Below are 18,843 nucleotides of genomic sequence, written 5' to 3' on the forward strand. Positions count from 1 at the left end.
CTTTAGTTTAAATATTATTTTGATTTAGGCAGAGGTAATGATATCACTTTGTTATTTCTCAAACATAGTGACAGTCAAAGAGACAGCTGACAGGTGAGCCAGCATTTTTAATAATTTTTGCCATATGAACGTGAAGGAAGTCTTACTTATGACTTATAACTTTCACATTCTAAGGGCCATGGGAGTAAGGCTCCCCTCAAGTTTTCCTCTGTTGGTTCAAAGGAACCAAGAGGAAGGCAAAATGATACAAAAGAACACTTATGTTTGTTTGAACACAAAGGTGACATACTCACATCCAGGGCACTCCCTAGGCATCTCTGCCATTCATACGCGTATCTCTCATTTTCCTGTGAATTTTGGTAGAAAGAACTAGGTTATAAGGCAAGCCTAGGATCCTGTAATTAATAACTTCTGTCCAAAAAAAGAGCTTTTAAGACTTTTTATAAAAATCATTTTTGTAAAAGCAGTTTACCGTGTGTGTGTGTGTGTGTGTATTTGTTTTTTTTATTCTAGTCCTAGTGATTGAACCAGAGTGTTCTACAACTGAGCTATGTTCTCAGCCCTTTTTATTTATTTATTTTTAACTTTTTAAAAATATTTATTTTGGGGCTGGGGATATGGCTCAAGTAGTAGTGCGCTTACCTGGCATGCTTGAGGCACTGGGTTCGATTCTCAGCACCATATAAAAATAAAATAAAGATATTGTGTCAACCTAAAGCTAAAAAATAAATATTTAAAAAATATTTATTTCTTTTAGTTGTACACAATGTCTTTGTTTTTATTTATTTATTTTTATGAGGTGCTGAGGATCAAACCCAGTGCCTCACGTGTGCTAGGCAAGTGCTCCACCACTGAGCCACAACCCCAGGCCCTGAAGCAAATTTCTGAGGCTGGCCTTGAATATGTCAACCTTCTGCCTCAGCCTCCCCAGTTGCTGGTATTACAGACATGTGCCACTGCATCTAACAATAATTATTTTAAATTATTAATAAATGTAACTTCCGAGCACATGACTTGTGAATCTGAGGTAAATGTTTAATAGCAGCTTCTCTCTACAAATGCTGCCTCGTTTGTTTTAGTAACAGTGTAGGCCTTTTTCAAAGATACTCACCTTGGAGGTTTCTAGTGTGAGAGTTCATGTCAAATCACTGATTTCCACTTCAGTCACAGTGCTGTGTGTGAGTGTGTGTGTGTGTGTGTGTGTGTGTGTGTGCACATGGAGCAAAGAGAGTTAAGTGTGTTGGTCACAGGAGGAAGACAGCATGAGACTAAGAAGCAATAAACAGAAGACTCAGAATATTTCCCTTCTCTCCTCTATTTTGACATTTTAATATTCAGTAAGAGATATATAACTATGAACTCAAAATTTAAGTCCCAAGAATTTCCCTCCTTGTAAAGTCCCCCCAAAAATTTCAGTTTTAGGGTCTCTGACTACCTCAGTGGATGCCACATCTGGGAGGTATTTCACCCAGGCAGGGCCATGTTCCAGTGTCTCACTTTAATTATGTATTTTATGTGTGGTGCCTTGTGTCTTTCTCCCCCTCATATTCCTAGGTGAAAGCTGAAAGGACTCTTTTCCTGGAGTTCTTAGGGCTCAGCTACTCTTTTATTTGTTCCTCTACCCCACTCACCTCCACCTCTCCGGTCAGATCTTTGTATTTATCACGAATGACAGGCAGAGCAGGCTTCTCACTCAGAGTATTGGAACGGTCTCTGAAAGGTTGCTCCAGGGCTGGAGAAGGAGAGGACCGGCTTATTTCTTTATCACCAAGGCTCAAGCTCCTCTTGTGTGATCCTGGGAGAAGTGGATGGTACAGTTGGACCTTTTGATTACTCAGTTTAGCTCAAGCAGAGGCTCCTGCCTGTTAACAGGACTCTCCTTTTCAGATGGTTATGTCATGAGGCATTTAGAAAAACAATCTCATTCATTCTTTCTAGAAAGCTACTTGTCGGATCCCTTTTACTGTTTTTTCTTGCTTGGTTTCCCTGCACTGGTTTTCTTCGTTACTCTGATCTATTGTAGCTCTTCTATAACTCTAAGTGCAGAATCATCAGAGTCTAGAGGACAGAAGTGCATTTCTAAATATCAGTGCACATGAGCTGTGCTGCTTTTCCACTTACTGGTCATGGATTTGTACCTGAGCTCCTACATGCTCTCTCAATCCAACTGAAGTCAAAGATCTCATTAGGATGGGATTAAAGCAGAAGAGGCAAATTTGAATGTCATCTGAAACAGGCAAGCAGTGTGAGGCAGAAAGTGGGGGGACAATCACAAATTGGGAGGATTACCTATGTGGGGTAATGCTAATCACCTACAGCTGACTGTCAAGACATGGGAATGCAGGCCTAGTTTTGCCAGATAATATGACTTTTCAAGAAAAGCTAGAAATAAGAGATTGTGAAATCTCATAATTTTTAAATACTGGCAATTGCTTCCTACTTTATGGATTAACCAAAACAGATCTGCAAATTAAAGGCCGATCCACAGCCACCATATTGAAGCTTCTGGGTTAAAAGACACTGTAGCCAGGGAACAAGAGCAAAGCTAACTTGTCCACAAGTGAAGCAAATCCATTTCTCTAGCTATTTTAAACAGGGGCTGAGACTGTGGCTCAGTGGTACAGTGCTCGCCTGGCGTGTGTGAGGCACTGGGTTTGATTCTTAGCACCGTATATAATAAAATAAAAGTCTATCAACAACTTAAAACAAAACAACAACAACAACAAATATATATATATATATATATATATATATATATATATGTATTTTAATTAAAGAAAAAAAACCTAGCATACCACTTCATTAATGAACAACAGATACTTGTGTTTCATACAAAAGTGGTTAAAATATTCTAACAATAATGTCAATTCAGTTTCAGGGAAAACTTTATTAGAGCTATCTATAATTGACCTGATTTCAAAAGTTGGAAAATCTATTTCTTGCTAAACCCAAAACTTTCTTTTTCTTTTCTCTCTCTTTTTTTAAAATTATTTTTTGATATGGGGGATTGAACCCAGGGGTACTTAACCACTAAGTTACATCCCCAGCCCTTTATTTTTTGTTTTTAGACAGGGTCTCACTAGGTTGCTTAAGGGCCTTACTAGTTGCTAAGTCTGATCTTGAACTTGGGATCTTCCTGCCTCAGGAGGGATTATAGGTGTGCTCGACCACATCTGGTAGAACACTTTATTTCTAAGAAAGGTTGTCTAAACATCTCAGTGGAATAAACCCACAATAATAAAATCTACCTTGAAGTTACTTACCTTGAACAGAAAGGTCAAAGGTTGCCAGCTCACTTTTGATCATTTCTTCACTGGATTTCATTTTGCTTTGCGAATTGGCTACTAAAAAGTCAAATTTGCTGATTTTGGGCTTTTCACTTTGAAACTCTCCAAAGTCATCTGAACATTCTTTGGGGGTTTCATGAGAGGCGCTGCTGGAAGCTGGGCTTGAACATGTGGCCTCTTGGCTCTGTTCAGCTATAGACAGGTCTTGTCTTATAAAATTTTTATAGTCCCCACTTTCGTATTCCTTTTGCTCACTGGTCTGGGGAATCATGTCTTTAAAACTGGCAAAAGCTGGGAAGGTAGTTTCTGGAAGAGCATCTTCACTTGCAAAAGTTGTTACTTTGGAGAGAGAGGTCATGGTGATGTTTTCAGAACTGCCAAATGATGTCTCTTTCTTTTGAAGAATTGAGGCAGCTGAGGAGGATCCACTTCCTGCTGAGAGGACAAATGGAGAGAGTTTTCTGCCCTGAGATGCATCATCCCTGTCTGACCAGTCATAGCTTGTAAGGGTGCTCATTGTAAAAGTGCTACTGTAGCTCCCAAAAGCAGCATATTTTAAGTCCTCTATATCTGAAAGGGAAATAAGACCCCACAATTAGAGGCAAACTCACAATTTGGGCAAAATGCCCTGAACTCTGCAGAAGCAAAATGCCTAGCACATTTGACTAGTTTTCTACTATGTTGAAGAATAACTAAATTTAGAACTTCTACTAAAGGAGTTGGGCTGTAATATCTGATCTGATCTTAAAAAAACCTACAATAGTTTTGAGTTGGTATTTACATTTAGTTTAAAGGGATCACTTTGTCTGGCTATAAAAATTACTAAAAAATGATGAGAGATTCATCTATATACTGTTGAAAAAAGATTAAAGTAATTTAATACATTATCTATTTCCTTATAAATTTTAAAATGTATAACATATTCCCTGCTTAAAATATGTCTTCCTCTGGACTTTGTTGGAAAATATTCCCCGAAGATGTGGTCATATAAAATGTACATGGCAAACTGGTTAAAAGTTAACAGTTTCTCAAAACGAAAGTGAAAGTAGTATCACCTCACTTTAATAAATTAGGAATTTCTGTCTCAGGTAAGGCCAAATATGAGATTTGAATTAAGCAATTACTTACCTAATTGTTATTTTGGTCAATGTGGACGTCATATTGCTGTGGTAGATTATGAGGAAAGAAAAATCAATCTAATCTACTTTGGCCCTTAGAAAATGGAATCAAAGATCTGGGTTCTATTGGGTTCCCATGTCAGCTTTAGTTATGTATCTACTCGCCCCATCCCTCCAACCATTGAAAAAAAAGAAAAAAAATGATGGGGCATAAGACTTATTATATGAAACATTCTTAATATGTGTCTAAATAATTTAAGAGGAGTATAAGTAACAGAAAGAATGTAGGATTTTTTTAATTTAGAGAGACCTGAGTTCAACTCTGACACCTACTTACTTGTGGGTCACTAAGCAAATCACTTCACATTTCTGAATCTTGGTTTGCTGATCTTTCAAATTGGGAGAAGACCATGTACTTGGACAGACTGTGTCCAGGATGACCAACTGTGATAATGTGTGTGGAAGGCCAGCGCAGGGCCTGTCGAGCAACACATAACAGCTAGTGGTTGTTCAGCATAGCTGCCACCACTCAATTTGGCATTTAGTTACTAGTTTATGGCCTACTATGAAATTATTTCAAACTAAAAATTAAAAGTCAATTTATCATGTTAGTGATGTTACTAGGGAAAATTTCTTGCTGTTTCAAAAAGCACAATCAGCTGAGGCTGAACATGGCTGGTGTAGAAAAGCCACTTTCACAGCTGTGCTGTCCAATCTGTCAGGCTGAGCAGTGTTGGGTTTCATTTTAGACACGAGTCCAAGGCAAGCTAAATGCCCCTCTGAAAAACACCTATGTGATTTTCAAGGAAAATGTTTGAAAGTTTTGTGACCCAGATTTTCACAATTAAGTCAAAACACTGGGTCATTTCTTTTACAACACATCTATTTTACAAGGTGAAGGGCTCCTAACATTTCCCAAACTCTCCCTCAGCGATTTTAAGGAAAAGATACAAAATTAATAATAAAACTGCTAGGAAAAAGTCAACAGTGGGCTGGGATTGTGGCTCAGTGGTAGAGCACTCACATAGCATGTGTGAGGCACTAGGTTTGATTCTCAGCACTGCAGACAAATAAATAAAAATAAAGGACCATCAAAAACTTAAAAAAAATTACTAAAAAACATCAACCAGTGATAAAAATAGGTATTTTTAAATTGTGTAATGCAAATGGTACCCTTCAAATATGACTTATTAAACAGAAGGAAAAAATATTCAGGCAAAAAAAAATGCATAGTTTATAATGAATGAAATGAGCCTTTAGACAAAATGCTTTTCTAGTCTCTTGGTGTAGTGATTTTCTCCCACTATTTAAAGAAGTCAGAAAGTACCCAGACTCAAATGAGATGAAATTCAATCAGGAGGCAGATACAATTAAACCTGTCTAGTCTTCAAGGGATTCAGAATGTTTCATAGTACAGATTTTTAAATTGTTATTGTTTTTGTCATTATTATTAGAGCCTACCAGAAAGTTCTTTGGGGGGAACTATATGAGAAACAGCTTTTAGAATCTCATCTATTTACAGGAAGCAATTTTTCTAGAGACCAAAGGTAAATTTAACGAACACGGCTCCAGTTCAAACACTGCAACCAAGTTGCTATGGTAATAAAAAAGATCATTTTGTGTAATTATGTGACAAGAAGATTTTTCTTTTTCTTTTTTTTTTTTAAATTAGAAATGACTAAAACAAAAAAAGAAAGAAAAGAAATGACTCATCAGATTAAAGGCTTTATAAGCAACAGGGACTACCTTAGCTGAAGAACTTTTAAGTATTTTTATAACTATATAGGTCTTTAATAAATCTTATTTTTAAAAAAGTGACATGCATATAACATTTTGCCTTGTGGGGCAACTCACAAAAATGGGCAAATAAGGGCTAGAAGTATAGGCTTAGTGGTAGAGTGCTTACCTAGCATTTGTGAGGGCCTGGGTTTGATGCCTAGCACCAAAAAAGAAGAGACTAAAAAACCAAATGAAAGACAGAAAAGGAAATATAAAAGATTCACTAAAGTCAAGCCTCAAAGTTGAGTTTTAAATTTACTTTTGCTTAAATATACTGGCTACAATGGGGTCAAAATGTAATTCACTAAGGTATAAATCCTTTGAACAAATAAGTACTAAACTGAACATTATATAAGCGATATAAGACAGAACATTGACATAACACTTATCTTTAACCTTTAGCATTTATCAACAATATGGTAGTGTTTCCTGGCATAATGAATACTTATAAACCATTTTCTAAGAAAAATGTGATACATCAGTTCATTGAAGGTAGATAAAAGAAAAAAAAATTCCTCATTTCCTGTGTTATTAGTTCCACAGTTTCTAAGCAGTCCTGCTATACATTATTATTGTATAATGGCTTTAAAAATATTAGAGATTATGTAAAGCTTACACTATAAGTGCTAGAAACCTTGTCTGGAAAAAATGATGTGGAACAACCCACACTTTATTTTGTAATGACTGAAATTACTATAGATGGGTTTTCAATTTGATAGCTGAATTCTGAAAATTGTCAAGAGAAAAAGGAGAAAAGAAAATGGAGAATGAATGCCACAAATGAACAGAGAATCACTACTGTATTTCCAATTCTCCTGGAGGAGAACTGCCAGGCTGCACTAGGTTGAGCCACAATTGCACACAGATAATACACCAAATTGTGTGCTTTAATACAACTATTTGTTTGCAGCCAGGAAAGTCCTCTTACAAAGGGTAAAGGAATAAACTATACAATCTGCTTTCCATCATGGATCTCAAATCAAGACATAGATTTCTTGTGCATTCTGGCAAGTAACCCTATCAGTCTCTTCTGTAACCTCTACTCAAATCCTTTTTGAATGGAGGTTGTACATGAAAACAAGGTATTTCCAGGAACGTGAGCTGGCACTGTAGGACACAGAAGGCCATACCCAGTCCTATGGACATTTTCTAAAGTTGTGAACACAGGCCTGGGGGATTAAGAGTTACTAGCTTTTGAGGAAGGAATTTAGAGAAAGAAGAAAGACAGCACATGCTCAAATTCCACTATTTTTGAAGGGATTTTTTTATAGCAATAACAACGTTCATTGGACTAAGGAAGAAACATCTTTTAACTTTCCATACTGATTTAATTCAGATTTCACCAAATGCAAATTATGAAATATTTATATATTTCAGTTTCTCTTTACTCCTGGCTCTATTCTACTCTAGAAAATATTCTGCATAATTATAAAACTTGGTCTCAGTGTGTCCTGTTAAGTCTCTTCTGCAACACCCAGATTTATACACTTAAGATCATTTTCTTTCAAATTTTTAGCAGAACATGTAATAATTAAAACATAATGCATTTATACAAGGTTTTTTGAAACCAAGTATCATTCAACTTGCTCTGGAAAACACCCAGACAGGTGTCGCAAAGAAAATTGGGAACAAAAAAAAATCATAGTACAAGTGTGACAAGCTATAAAACGCTGCTGTATAACTGCCTTCCAGTATTGTCTAATCTGCGTGAAAACCTCCAATTCTTTCTTGGTGCTGACTTCCCTAACACTATGGTTTAAATTATATCCACACCCTCTATAAGCACCTTTAGGTTTCTACATCAGTGTTTTAAGTTCACTAAAGAAAAATGGCGGGGCTGGGGTTGTGGCTCAGTGGTAGAATACTCGCCTAGCATGCATGAGGCATTGGGTTCGATTCTCAGCCTGGGGGCTTCCTTGCATCAACCATGAATATTTCTAGTTCATAGATTGGCAACTGAAATCCTGTTTAGATTTATGGTACTCAGTCCATCTCAATATCTTTTGATGATTTTAAATCAAGCTTATGTTGGGCTGAGGATGCAGCTTAGTGGTAGAGTGTTTGTCTAGCATGTTCGAGGCCCTGCAATAGATCTCCATCACAAGAAGAAAAAAAATTAATTTAAGCTTATAAATATCTAGTTATTTAACATCAGTGTCTTTTTTCCCAACACTTAATTCTTACATTCTCTTTCTCACCTCCCCTTTGTCTCACAATGTAACTCCTAGTTGACAGGTGCTCTGCTAGAATATACTCCAGTTTCATCTAGAAAAGAAAAATTTCTCTTTCCCCATTATATAGTGTAAGGTTTAAACTTTTTAAAACAAGTTTTAATATATGTGTGTGTGTGTGTGTGTGTATGTGTGTGTATGATATATACATGAAAAAAACATGTAAAACATAATTAAATAAATATAAAATATTATATATATATAATCTATATGGCTGGTCCCCAATGCTGGGAATCAAACCCAGGGCCTAAGCAAGTGCTCTACCACTGGACTACATCCCTAGCCCTATAGTTATATTTAAGCCCAATGCCATATTAAGAACATACATCAATGTTATTTATAAGGGGAAAAGGCTAAAATGTACCAGTATTCTTTTAGGAAACAGATGTTTGAGGAAACAAAACAAAAGGGAAAAAATGGTCTAATCTCAAGGGATACTGCTGCTTTAAACTTGATACCAGCCAGGTATTTCTGTGGTCTAACCCTGAAAAAATACAAATTACACACATCCCCACACTTTCAAAATATGCCAAAGAATTATTTATTAACACAGGACTTACAGATCACAAAAGATAGTGGTACAGAAGAGCTGGAAAAGAAGTCATCAGAATAAGCATGCAGATCAGTATTTGCAGAGGAATATACTAAAGCAAGTTCAAGAAGGCACATTCACACAGAAAATGTCTAAATTGAAAAAAAGACATTAGAAAAGCGGCCAAAAAAAATTAAGGCGCTGATTAAAATACAAAGATTTTCAATGTCAAAGAAGAGCTACTTTACAGGTAGGTAGCTACAGAAGTCTTACTAACCCTTTGAGGATGTCACAAATAAGAGTAAGCTCTTGCTGCCAACAAAACCCAATGATCTTAATGACTGAACATCAAGATGCTTCAGTGCCAGACAGATTAAATTTGGTGGGGGAAAGAAGCAGCCTAGTTGAAATTATATGCAGCAAGGGCTCAAAGGGTTAAATGTAATAATATGCAGAGAAATCAGGCAATGTTATTAGTATTATCTACCTTCCATACAAAGAATTATAGCAGGAGTTAAAAAGAGACAGTATCCCCTTCAGAGTTAAGTTAGGGTTTCTAAATAGAATTAAGGTCCACAGTTCAATCTACTAGGTTTTATTCACTTCATCAGTCCCCTTTTAATTTCTCCAATAGGATACACCCTTAACCCTCACACTAAGAGAGCAGGAGATACTGTGGTGAATAGAAGAATAAAACCACATCACATTGAAGAAAGCTCTGCCATTTACCCTCTCGGATATATTTATGTAGCAAACTTGCTCAACAACAGTACAGACATCCTTGGTCAGACATCAACCCTTTTTAACAACCGCTCTAAAGGGATACTGCACCTTTCCAACAGGAGGTTTACAGATCAATGGGAGGAAACAATCTGCTTTTCAGAGTATCCTCACACTAAAGAGAGGTGGCTTGAACATGACAGGTTCCAATCTGGGAATGTTCCAAACATACATAAAGAACATGAGCACAGATTATTTTAACAGGTTCATCGGAAGAAGCTCAATCAAAAACCCAACCTCCCCTCCCCAAATAAAAAGAGGGAGGAGAAGACACCCCAAACCCAGATTAGACTCGTTTCATAAAGACATCTAGCTTGGCACTGTGAAAGAATATAGATTCATTTTCAGAAAAATAGCTTCTAATTATAACTCCAGAGTCCAAAGGCTAGTAGTGTACATGTTATGAGCTTTTGAAATAAAAGTCAAATATTGTTGTTTAGAAAACAGAGCACTTTGCAACCAACTGCTATGGCTCAAGCAGCTCATACAAAAGAGAAAAACAAAATCACCCTACCAAACAAACAGCAGCAAGGGAAAAAAAAAAAAAAAGAAAGAAAAAGAAAACTTGCAAGAAAAGTACCAAAAACTCAACAAAAATGAAAGAAAAATAGCCAAGGGCACAAGGAGCTCTTCAGACAGCCCACTGCACTGGCAAAATACCTTCGCAAGTAGCAACACTAGACATAAGGTCTTTGCTAACTTGCTCCCAATTCAGCACCCAGCTTAAGAAAACCTCCAGTATTTCAATAACCAAAGGACAGGTACAATTTTGTTTTCTGACTTAGCAATCTGATATATGCAAAAGCTATAGTACTTTACAATTTCTGCCTGAACCTGTAAACTTGGAAGTTGTCTTACGTGTCTCTCTCAAGTTAAAGGAAAAACAAACCCTTCATTTGCCGAATACATTTTTCCAGAATACAGTAATACTCAGATGTTCTCATTATTAAAGGCCACAAAATAGGTTTATCTTATTATATACATATCAAAAAAAAACAAAAACAAAAACTAGGACACTTGGGAATCTAGTTTTTGTGATAGGAAGTTGGACTAGAGAATAAACTGCTACTCGTAATTCCATACAGAATTTAAAGAGGGTTCCATAATAATGTTTTCAAATATTCTATCAGAAAATCAGTAGTCACCTGATCCTAGCATCTACACATTTGTTAAAACTTAATACTTCCAGTAATAGAGCTCACGCTGAAAACAGTACCTGGATTCCACTAACACAGGCCCTCCTCCTTGCCAGACAGTGCCACACAGGCATCCATAATTAAGCTCTTTCCCTCTTCTTCTCTTGAAGGGTTGTGGCACACTGAAGTATAACTCATTAGAATTTTTTAAAAAATTTTCTTAGGCTAATAAGAGTCAGTTTCTGTAAACAGAATACTACATTGGCAGCTTCTAAATATACCCAAGAGAAGAAAAAAGGAGAGGAAAACACTGATTTCACTCACAGAAACGAAGACTGCTGACACGAAGACTGACTGCAAAAATCTATAAAATTTCTGGCAATGTAGGGTTCATTTAGCAGTGGGTTTTTATGTGCCTCTGATGCCAAGAGAGTATTGGATTTCAAAAATAAAAATATTTTAGCTATCCAACCTAGTTTCAGTGTAATCACAGTATCCATATATTCAAGGATCCATAGAATCAAATTTAACACTGCTTCCAGGAGACTGGCAACAAGGAGGCTAATTATCAGAAATTCATGAAGGGCCAGAGCCTCACTCTTCTGTAAATCAACACCCACAGAATCACTTTTGAGATCTACGTTACCATCACCAGAGCAATCTCACCAATTCCTCACCTGCAGCAGGAGGATGCTGGCCACTAACTGTTGGTAAATCCAAAGAGCTATCAGACATGACATGCTTAAGATCTCCTCCCACATCAGCCAATTTCATGTCAAACTGAACAGAGAGTGCATCTTCAGAGTCCTCCTTGCCGACGCTGCTGCCACCAATGGAAGGGAGATCCAAGGACTTCACTGAAGCAGAGTCTTCTTTGGTGTGTCTGAAAGCCACTGCTTTCTCTCCCAGGGATTTGTCCGAGTTCATGGAAGAAAATTTACTGGAGTGGAAGTCAGCAAAATCATCATCACTTTTTCCAGAAGGAGTGTTATCTTTTAATTCTTCCACACCTAGTCCAGCTCCTTCTAGAGAAAGCTGTTTGAAGACATCGTACTTGGTGGATAAAGCAGGTGGGTTTTGCGCACTCTTCACTGTGCAGCCCGTGTTGCTGGTTAGAGGAACAGGACTAGCTTCCTCCTTAAGGACATCATATTTGTCTTCTGCCTTTTGCTCAGATGGAATAGAGCTATTACTGAAAGCCATAAAATCTGCGAAGTCATCCTGCTCCCCAATGGATGCTGGACTAGAATATTCCCCAAAAAGGTTGAATTCTCCAAAATCATCAGCCAAACTGGAAGCTTTAGTTGATGCCAGTGCTGTCATCGTTGTGCCTGAACCTGTTGGCTGAGGTCGTGTGGAAACGGGTTTTGATGTGCTAAATGCAGCTGAAAAAGACAAGGGCTTCTCGCTGCTGCAATTAACCGAAGAAAACATATCTAGGTCTGCCAAGTTCAGAGGATTTTTCATGTGTGTTTGCTGTTTCTGTTGTACAGTTCCTGAGGGGAAGGGTGCTGGGAAAGTTTTGTCTTTTGTGGGTGGCTCTAGTGGTGATATACTATCTGCTGTTTTAAAATCGGTGAAACCATCATCAGTTCCTGCAGATCTGAATTCTGCAAAGCTCTCTCCTGAAAGAAAAAACACCGACAAATAAACAAGAATGCTAAACTGAAAACCACATAGGGCACAGCATATTAAACTGCAAGTGTAACTTTACAGGGTTCCCCCCACTGGTTTGATGTTAATCACAGTTTGAACTCTATCAAACTGTGTATTTGTTTCCACACAGAAGCCTAGTGATGAGGAAGTAGGCACTGTTCTCAGAGACTTTTTCTTGCTTTGGCCAGCCAGTTGAGCATTCAACAGAACAGAAACAGGCACTGGAGGTTCCTGAGAGAGGCATATTGAAATAGTAGCCCTTTAAAGATAAAACATGTTACACGGTTAAAAAAAAAAATTCCCCAGAGGTATCAGCAAAGTATTAAGAGCAATCCTGCATCTAATATTCAGGTCATTCATAAAACACTTTGAACAGCTGGACATCTTTAGAATCATTAGAAGCTGGGGATGTAGAACAGTGGTAGCAAGCACAAGGTCCTGGGTTCAATGCATAGCACCAAAGCGGGGGGTGGGGGGATACTATGTGATCTTGCTCAAGTATAAAGAGGCATTATTAATTTGAGGAAAACTGTGGTGAAAATTTTTGAAAAGGTAGCTAGTTATTTGCCAAAGAGTCTGGCACATTTTAAAGCAGCTCCTCCCCATACTCTCTAACAAATAATAAAAAAAAAAAATCTGTGATCCAGTGACCTTTCTTGAAATCAGCCATCTCACTGTACTTATGAACACTTATTCTTAACAATGGGCCCATGAGTCTTAATAGGGTCTCTATTCATTATTTCTTATATTAATGTTATCATTCATAGGTATGATGTTAGGATACAGATGATCTCAGTTTTCTAAAAGCACCTCAAGGTCTACCATAAAATCCACTAGGAAACACCAGGTAATGAAAATCAGAGATAAGCTAAATATGAATATAGAAATTCCAACCAGTATTTTTACTGTCATTTCTGGAGGTTTACAAATTAAAATAACAAACTTTAATTTCCTTACCTAATTTTTAAATATCCTATTTTCCCCCAAAAACTGAGACATAGAAGCATATGTACTATAAAATATTTTAAAAACCAAATCCAATTCTTAAAATTGGCATATAAAATGTAGGCTTTAAATATATTCTTAATATATACTTTGATATATCAAATGAAAATAATAGAAGCTAATTTTTCCTTCTAACATGTTATTCAACTTACTAGTGAAATTCATCAACACAAATCTGTTTAATATTAGGAAAATTTTAGAAACAGGAACAGCATTCAGATTTTCTGTAATTTTTTAAAGACATACCATTAATAAAACTCAAGTCAATTTCACAAATTGACAGGAGACACAGATAAAACTTCCAAAAATCACCTCAGAATTTTAGACAAGCATATCACTGATTATATTTGTGTTATTTCTATAAAAGAAAAGGTAATGACCACCAATTTTCTCACAGCTTAAACTTTTGATGTGTTGCTCTGATCTGTGAAATTGACAAGTTTTGCTTGGTTATTTTAATAAAGAAATCACCACAACAAACTAAACTTACTGATGAATTGTAAACTTTTCCACAGAAATGGAAGCCGGGTGAAGGTTAAAAGAAAATAAAAATGGGTGGATTTATAAATTCAAAACAAAGGAAAATTTTCTGGCAAATAAATTAATTGCAATATTTGGAGTTTGCATATTAAATGGCACACTGAACATTATTTTGTAGGTAGCTTTTGGGTTAACTTGTGAATTAAGTTTTCCTCTCTAATTTGTCACTTTTGGGCCCTAAAAATCTCAAAAAAGAACACTTTTGTTAAAACTTCAATAAGAAGTGTCCTTTCTATATATAGAACATTTTCTTCATCTATATCAATTCATGGCTCTAATTGCACAGGAAATACAAAACCGTCATTTATTAACAAGAAATTCACAACTCTAATGTAATATCTAAGATTCTTTATAAATTCCAAGACACTAATATACTTTGTTGAAGTTAAGCCATATAACTATATAAAAAAAGATAGCAAGCAAACAAAAATGACAACAATTTGGGACTTTGTTAAGGACTGAAAAAGCAGGACTAAAGTTCTGCTTACATTTTGGTGGCACCTCTGTATTTCCCTATTGTCTTTAAAAGGAATAACATATATATCATGATCATTAACACCAAATTACCCAAAGAACCTAGATGTTTTAAATCAGTGGTCTTTAATCCAAACTTGTCTTGGCTCAAGAGCTGAAGAAAGCATTGCTAGGAGTAAATGAAACATGTCAAAAGTTCCTCTAGGGTTCATCTTTATACTCCTAGTACCTAATACACTCACTGAGGAAGAAATAGTTGTTACACCCTAAATGCTTGGACAAACACAAGGAAATACCTTTGGAACCTAGGAGCTATAAGGGATTGGATATTCTTCTAAGAAGTGGCTTTAACTTTTTTATGTACTGGGGATTGAACCCAGGGATACTTTACTACTGGGCTTCATTCCCAGTCCTTTTCATTTTCTATTGTGATAGAGTCTCACTAAGTTGCTGAGGCTGGCCTCGAACTTGTGGTTCTCCTGTCTCTGCCTCCCAAGTCCCTGGGATTACAGGCATGTGCCATTGTGCCTGGCTGGCTTTCCCCTTTTAGAGATGTTCAAACAGTATAGCATGTACCGTGTATCTCTTACTGCTATAAAATCTTCCCATCCCAAAAAGAAGGGTGGAAATAAGTAATTGTTGAAAGATGTCCCAAGTTTGAGCATTTAGTATATAAAGGTAGAATATGGTACTGTTTCTAAAAGGAAATATATATGCCTCATTAGAGCATATACATTCCACAACATACACAGTTAAATTGTGGAGGACACAATTTGACCTATAGATTACCTAAACTCTACATATACATCATGTTTACCACAGGATTTAGCCACAAATATTAGCTTTCAGTTTTTACATGTGGTTCTCAAATGATCATTCTATATTCTCTTTTTACTCTTTTTTAAGCCTTTCTATCAGAGATAGTAATGACACATGCATATAACCTCTTCTCTCATCTTTCTCATTAATTCATAGCCAACTTTGAAAATCTTGAGTAGTGATGACTGAGTCAAACACAAGCCAAGGACAGTAACTGACCTCCCCTTCTTCCTTTATGAGTGAGAGGACAACTAAATTTTATTGTTATATTTGATTTTTTGCAGTGCTGTGGATGGAACACAGGGCCTCATGCATGCTAGACAAGTGCTCTAATACTGAGCTACATCACCAGCCCAGAATAATTAAATATTGATGTTAGCATCCATAGAAATAGCCATTGGGCACTGTTCAGCTACTGCTTCTGTTTGAAATGATGCTGTGTTCTGATTGTGGCCTCAGATGCTAGAAATGCTCCCCTTTCTTCCTCGGAGCTCTCACCATTCAAACATGGCAGATTTAGCAAACAGTAGTTAGGCCGAGCCTTGCTTACCTGCACCTGGTCATCTTTATATGAACTCAATGTTTATTTTTGTTGTTATTGTTCTTAAATGATTTTTAGCTCATGTTCTTGAAGAGTAGTAAGTACTTAGAACTGTGCTACTATGAAAAGAAATCCTGAGAGACACATTTCTTTAGCAAAGCTGACATACCATACTTTGGGCCCTCTGTGAGAAAAGTAGATTAAATCTCAATGCCTTCTAATTCTATCCTCTTGCATTATAGATGCACTATATCATACCTCTGTGAATGTAAAATATCTTGAATCTACTTTATGATATGTAATAGTGACTGCTTTATCAGAGTTTTTTTTTTTTTTTGGAGGGGGCGGGTATTGGGGATTTAACCCAGGGGTATTTTTACCACTAAGATACGTCCCAGCCCTTTTTATCTTTTATTATGAGACAGGGTTTTACTAAGTTGCTAAGGGCCTCACTATGCTGCTGAGACAGGCCTCAAAATTGCAATCCTTCTGCCTCAGCCTCCCAAGTCAATGGGATTACAGAAGTACACCACTGAGCTTAACTTCAGAGCTGTTTTTAATAAAGTTATTCTAGAATGTTTTCTTTCTGGATGATGATTTAGAAATTAATGTACACACATGGGTATGCACACATACTTTTGTAGTACCTGGCACTGTATGTAACAGGAAAAAAACCTTGAAAAGTAAAAGACTGGTGGATACCTTTTGCACAGTCTACATGCACTGTGAACAGTTCAAGTCTTCTCGAACATAATAATAAACAAAAGTGGTCACAGCTGATCTTTTGAGACAGGATTCCAACTTGGCTTGCAGACTTCCAGTGAAAGGGAATATACTATCTTCAGATGAAAGAGCAGTGATTTGAGCTTTGCTCTTAATTTTAGAAAAGAATTCCCAGTAACTGAGCCACATTTGCCTCTTTTAATTTTTTTTTAATCTTTTTTTTCCCTTAGAGATTGAACCCAGGGGCACTTAATCACTGAGTCACATCCTTACCCTACCTCCCTATTTTTTAGTTGGATGGACAAACACCTTTATTTTATTTAGAGATAGGGTCTTGTTGAGTTGCTTAGGGCTTTGCTAAATTGCTGAGGCTGGCTTTGAACTTTCCTGCCTCAGCTTCCTAAGCTGCTGGGATTACAGGTATGCACCATTGTGTCCACCTTCCTTTTAATTTTCAAAACCACAACACTGAAAGGAATGTCCCTCTTACAAAAGATAATTCCCTACCCATACTCTATCACAACATTTATTAAATGTGGTAGATAGTCATTGAAGATTTCTGAATTAAAATATTTCTAGCTTAAATATCTATCCCCAAAATCACTACTACACCATATTGTTTTACCTACCCAGTTTTTTTTTCCCAAAACATACATACAATAATGTTCAGAAGTGAGAAGTGTTACTGAAAGAAACATCAAAATTCTCTTCAACAATAGAAACAATATATCCTTTAGGGATTCAAAAACTTACCTAAAGATTTACTCTCTGATGTCTGTTCCAGTTCTCTGAAAGCACTATACTTATCACCAGGCTCTATAATAGAAAGACAGTAGCTCAATTATGGAAAGGAAACTTGAGATCACATCTCAAGGAAAGAAGGCAGATTGGGTTAACCAAATATACTTAACACATGATGCAAGCATTTTACATATGTGTATATATACACACATTTGCATCCATACATGTATGTTTACACATATGTAAAATGCTTGTATCATATATTATAAATATATACGCATGCATACATATGTGTGTGTGTGTGTGTGTGTGTGTGTGTGTGTGTGTGTATTTGTGTGTGTATTTTTTCGGTGTTGTAGATAGAACCCAGGGGCTTATACATGCTAGGCAAGTTAGGCAAGCACTCTACTACTGAGCCACATCATAACCCACATTTTACGTGTTTAACATAAAAGGTCACCATTTAAAGATTCATATAATTTAAATGTTACATTCAAAGATTTATGAATTTACAAACTATTTTTACCTCCAAATGGAACAGTATTTTCAGAGGACTTGTCAGCAGCAATTCCTTTAAATACTGCATATTTATCCATTGAAGCCATTGTTTTAGTTCCAGGTACTGGCATCAACAAAGATGGAGTACTAAAAGGAAAAAAGAAAATGTCTTAATGACCAGAACATTCAATCCTTCCCTTGTTATCAAATAGGAGCTTAGAAGTAAAATGGCAAGCAAATTACCTAATTACAACTCATGGCTCTCTGCTTTAAAAGCCAGAAACTATATATACTACCACAAATGACTAAAAACAATGTTTTTCTTGAAAAAAAAAACACACAATTTTTTTTCTTGATTAACTGAAGAGGGGTCAAATCTACATTGAATATCTAAGCATCTCTTTAAAGCTTAATAATGATTTGAATGGCAAGGGAAATAGATTATTAAAGAATAGCCATCTTCCACAATGTTTACTTAAGGTCCATAAATCTATGAAAGTCAACTGCTCAAAATAGGTATACACAATATTTTAAAATAAATTCTGTTAAGCTCAATATAAATTATTCTCTAAAAGAGATCGAGAGTGCAGAGGTGGAATAGTTAAGATATAAATCTATTTATGAAATGTTGTTTAAGCCAACATGTAAATTGTTCTTCTTTTGATCACACTGCACTGCTTTCTGGCAGAAGTTCATACATCTGATAAGCAGCAGCAGAGTTAATACAATTTGCATTTTTACAAGGATCACATCAGCAGTTCCAGAAGCTATCTTTGTGGCAAAACAACAATCACTTCAAAATTAGATAAAGATACTTCTGCCTGTGGTTGTATTTTTCCCTGGCTGGAAAAATAATGTAATGAGTAGTATCTGGGTGGGTAATTCTTGGAAGGCTTAAACATATACTATAAAAGCACTGCTTTTTTCCCCCCTTATCAGACTCAGGCAGCTCCCTGGAAGAACAACCTTTACATATGAATGAC

The 18,843-nt window shown here is 36.4% G+C and overlaps 1 protein-coding gene across 20 annotated transcripts in view; it reads right to left on the minus strand.

Annotated features, from left to right (window-relative positions):
• Positions 1 to 18,843, minus strand: part of Synrg (synergin gamma) — a 69,846-nt gene that overhangs the window by 19,740 nt on the left and 31,263 nt on the right. For 15 of the 20 annotated variants that reach the window (XM_078042418.1, XM_078042413.1, XM_078042417.1 and 12 more), the window contains 6 exons: positions 17,889 to 18,007; positions 17,375 to 17,437; positions 11,541 to 12,488; positions 3,264 to 3,857; positions 1,632 to 1,795; positions 294 to 347 (listed from right to left, as the gene is read on the minus strand). In XM_078042418.1, coding sequence (XP_077898544.1) covers positions 294 to 347; positions 1,632 to 1,795; positions 3,264 to 3,857; positions 11,541 to 12,488; positions 17,375 to 17,437; positions 17,889 to 18,007 — 1,942 coding nt within the window. The remainder of the gene's footprint in view (positions 1 to 293; positions 348 to 1,631; positions 1,796 to 3,263; positions 3,858 to 11,540; positions 12,489 to 17,374; positions 17,438 to 17,888; positions 18,008 to 18,843) is intronic. The other 5 variants (XM_078042415.1, XM_078042419.1, XM_078042406.1 and 2 more) reach the window with 3 other exon arrangements.

This window comes from Ictidomys tridecemlineatus, chromosome 3, assembly GCF_052094955.1.
Source record: "Ictidomys tridecemlineatus isolate mIctTri1 chromosome 3, mIctTri1.hap1, whole genome shotgun sequence".
NCBI classification, from domain to species: domain Eukaryota; kingdom Metazoa; phylum Chordata; class Mammalia; order Rodentia; family Sciuridae; genus Ictidomys; species Ictidomys tridecemlineatus.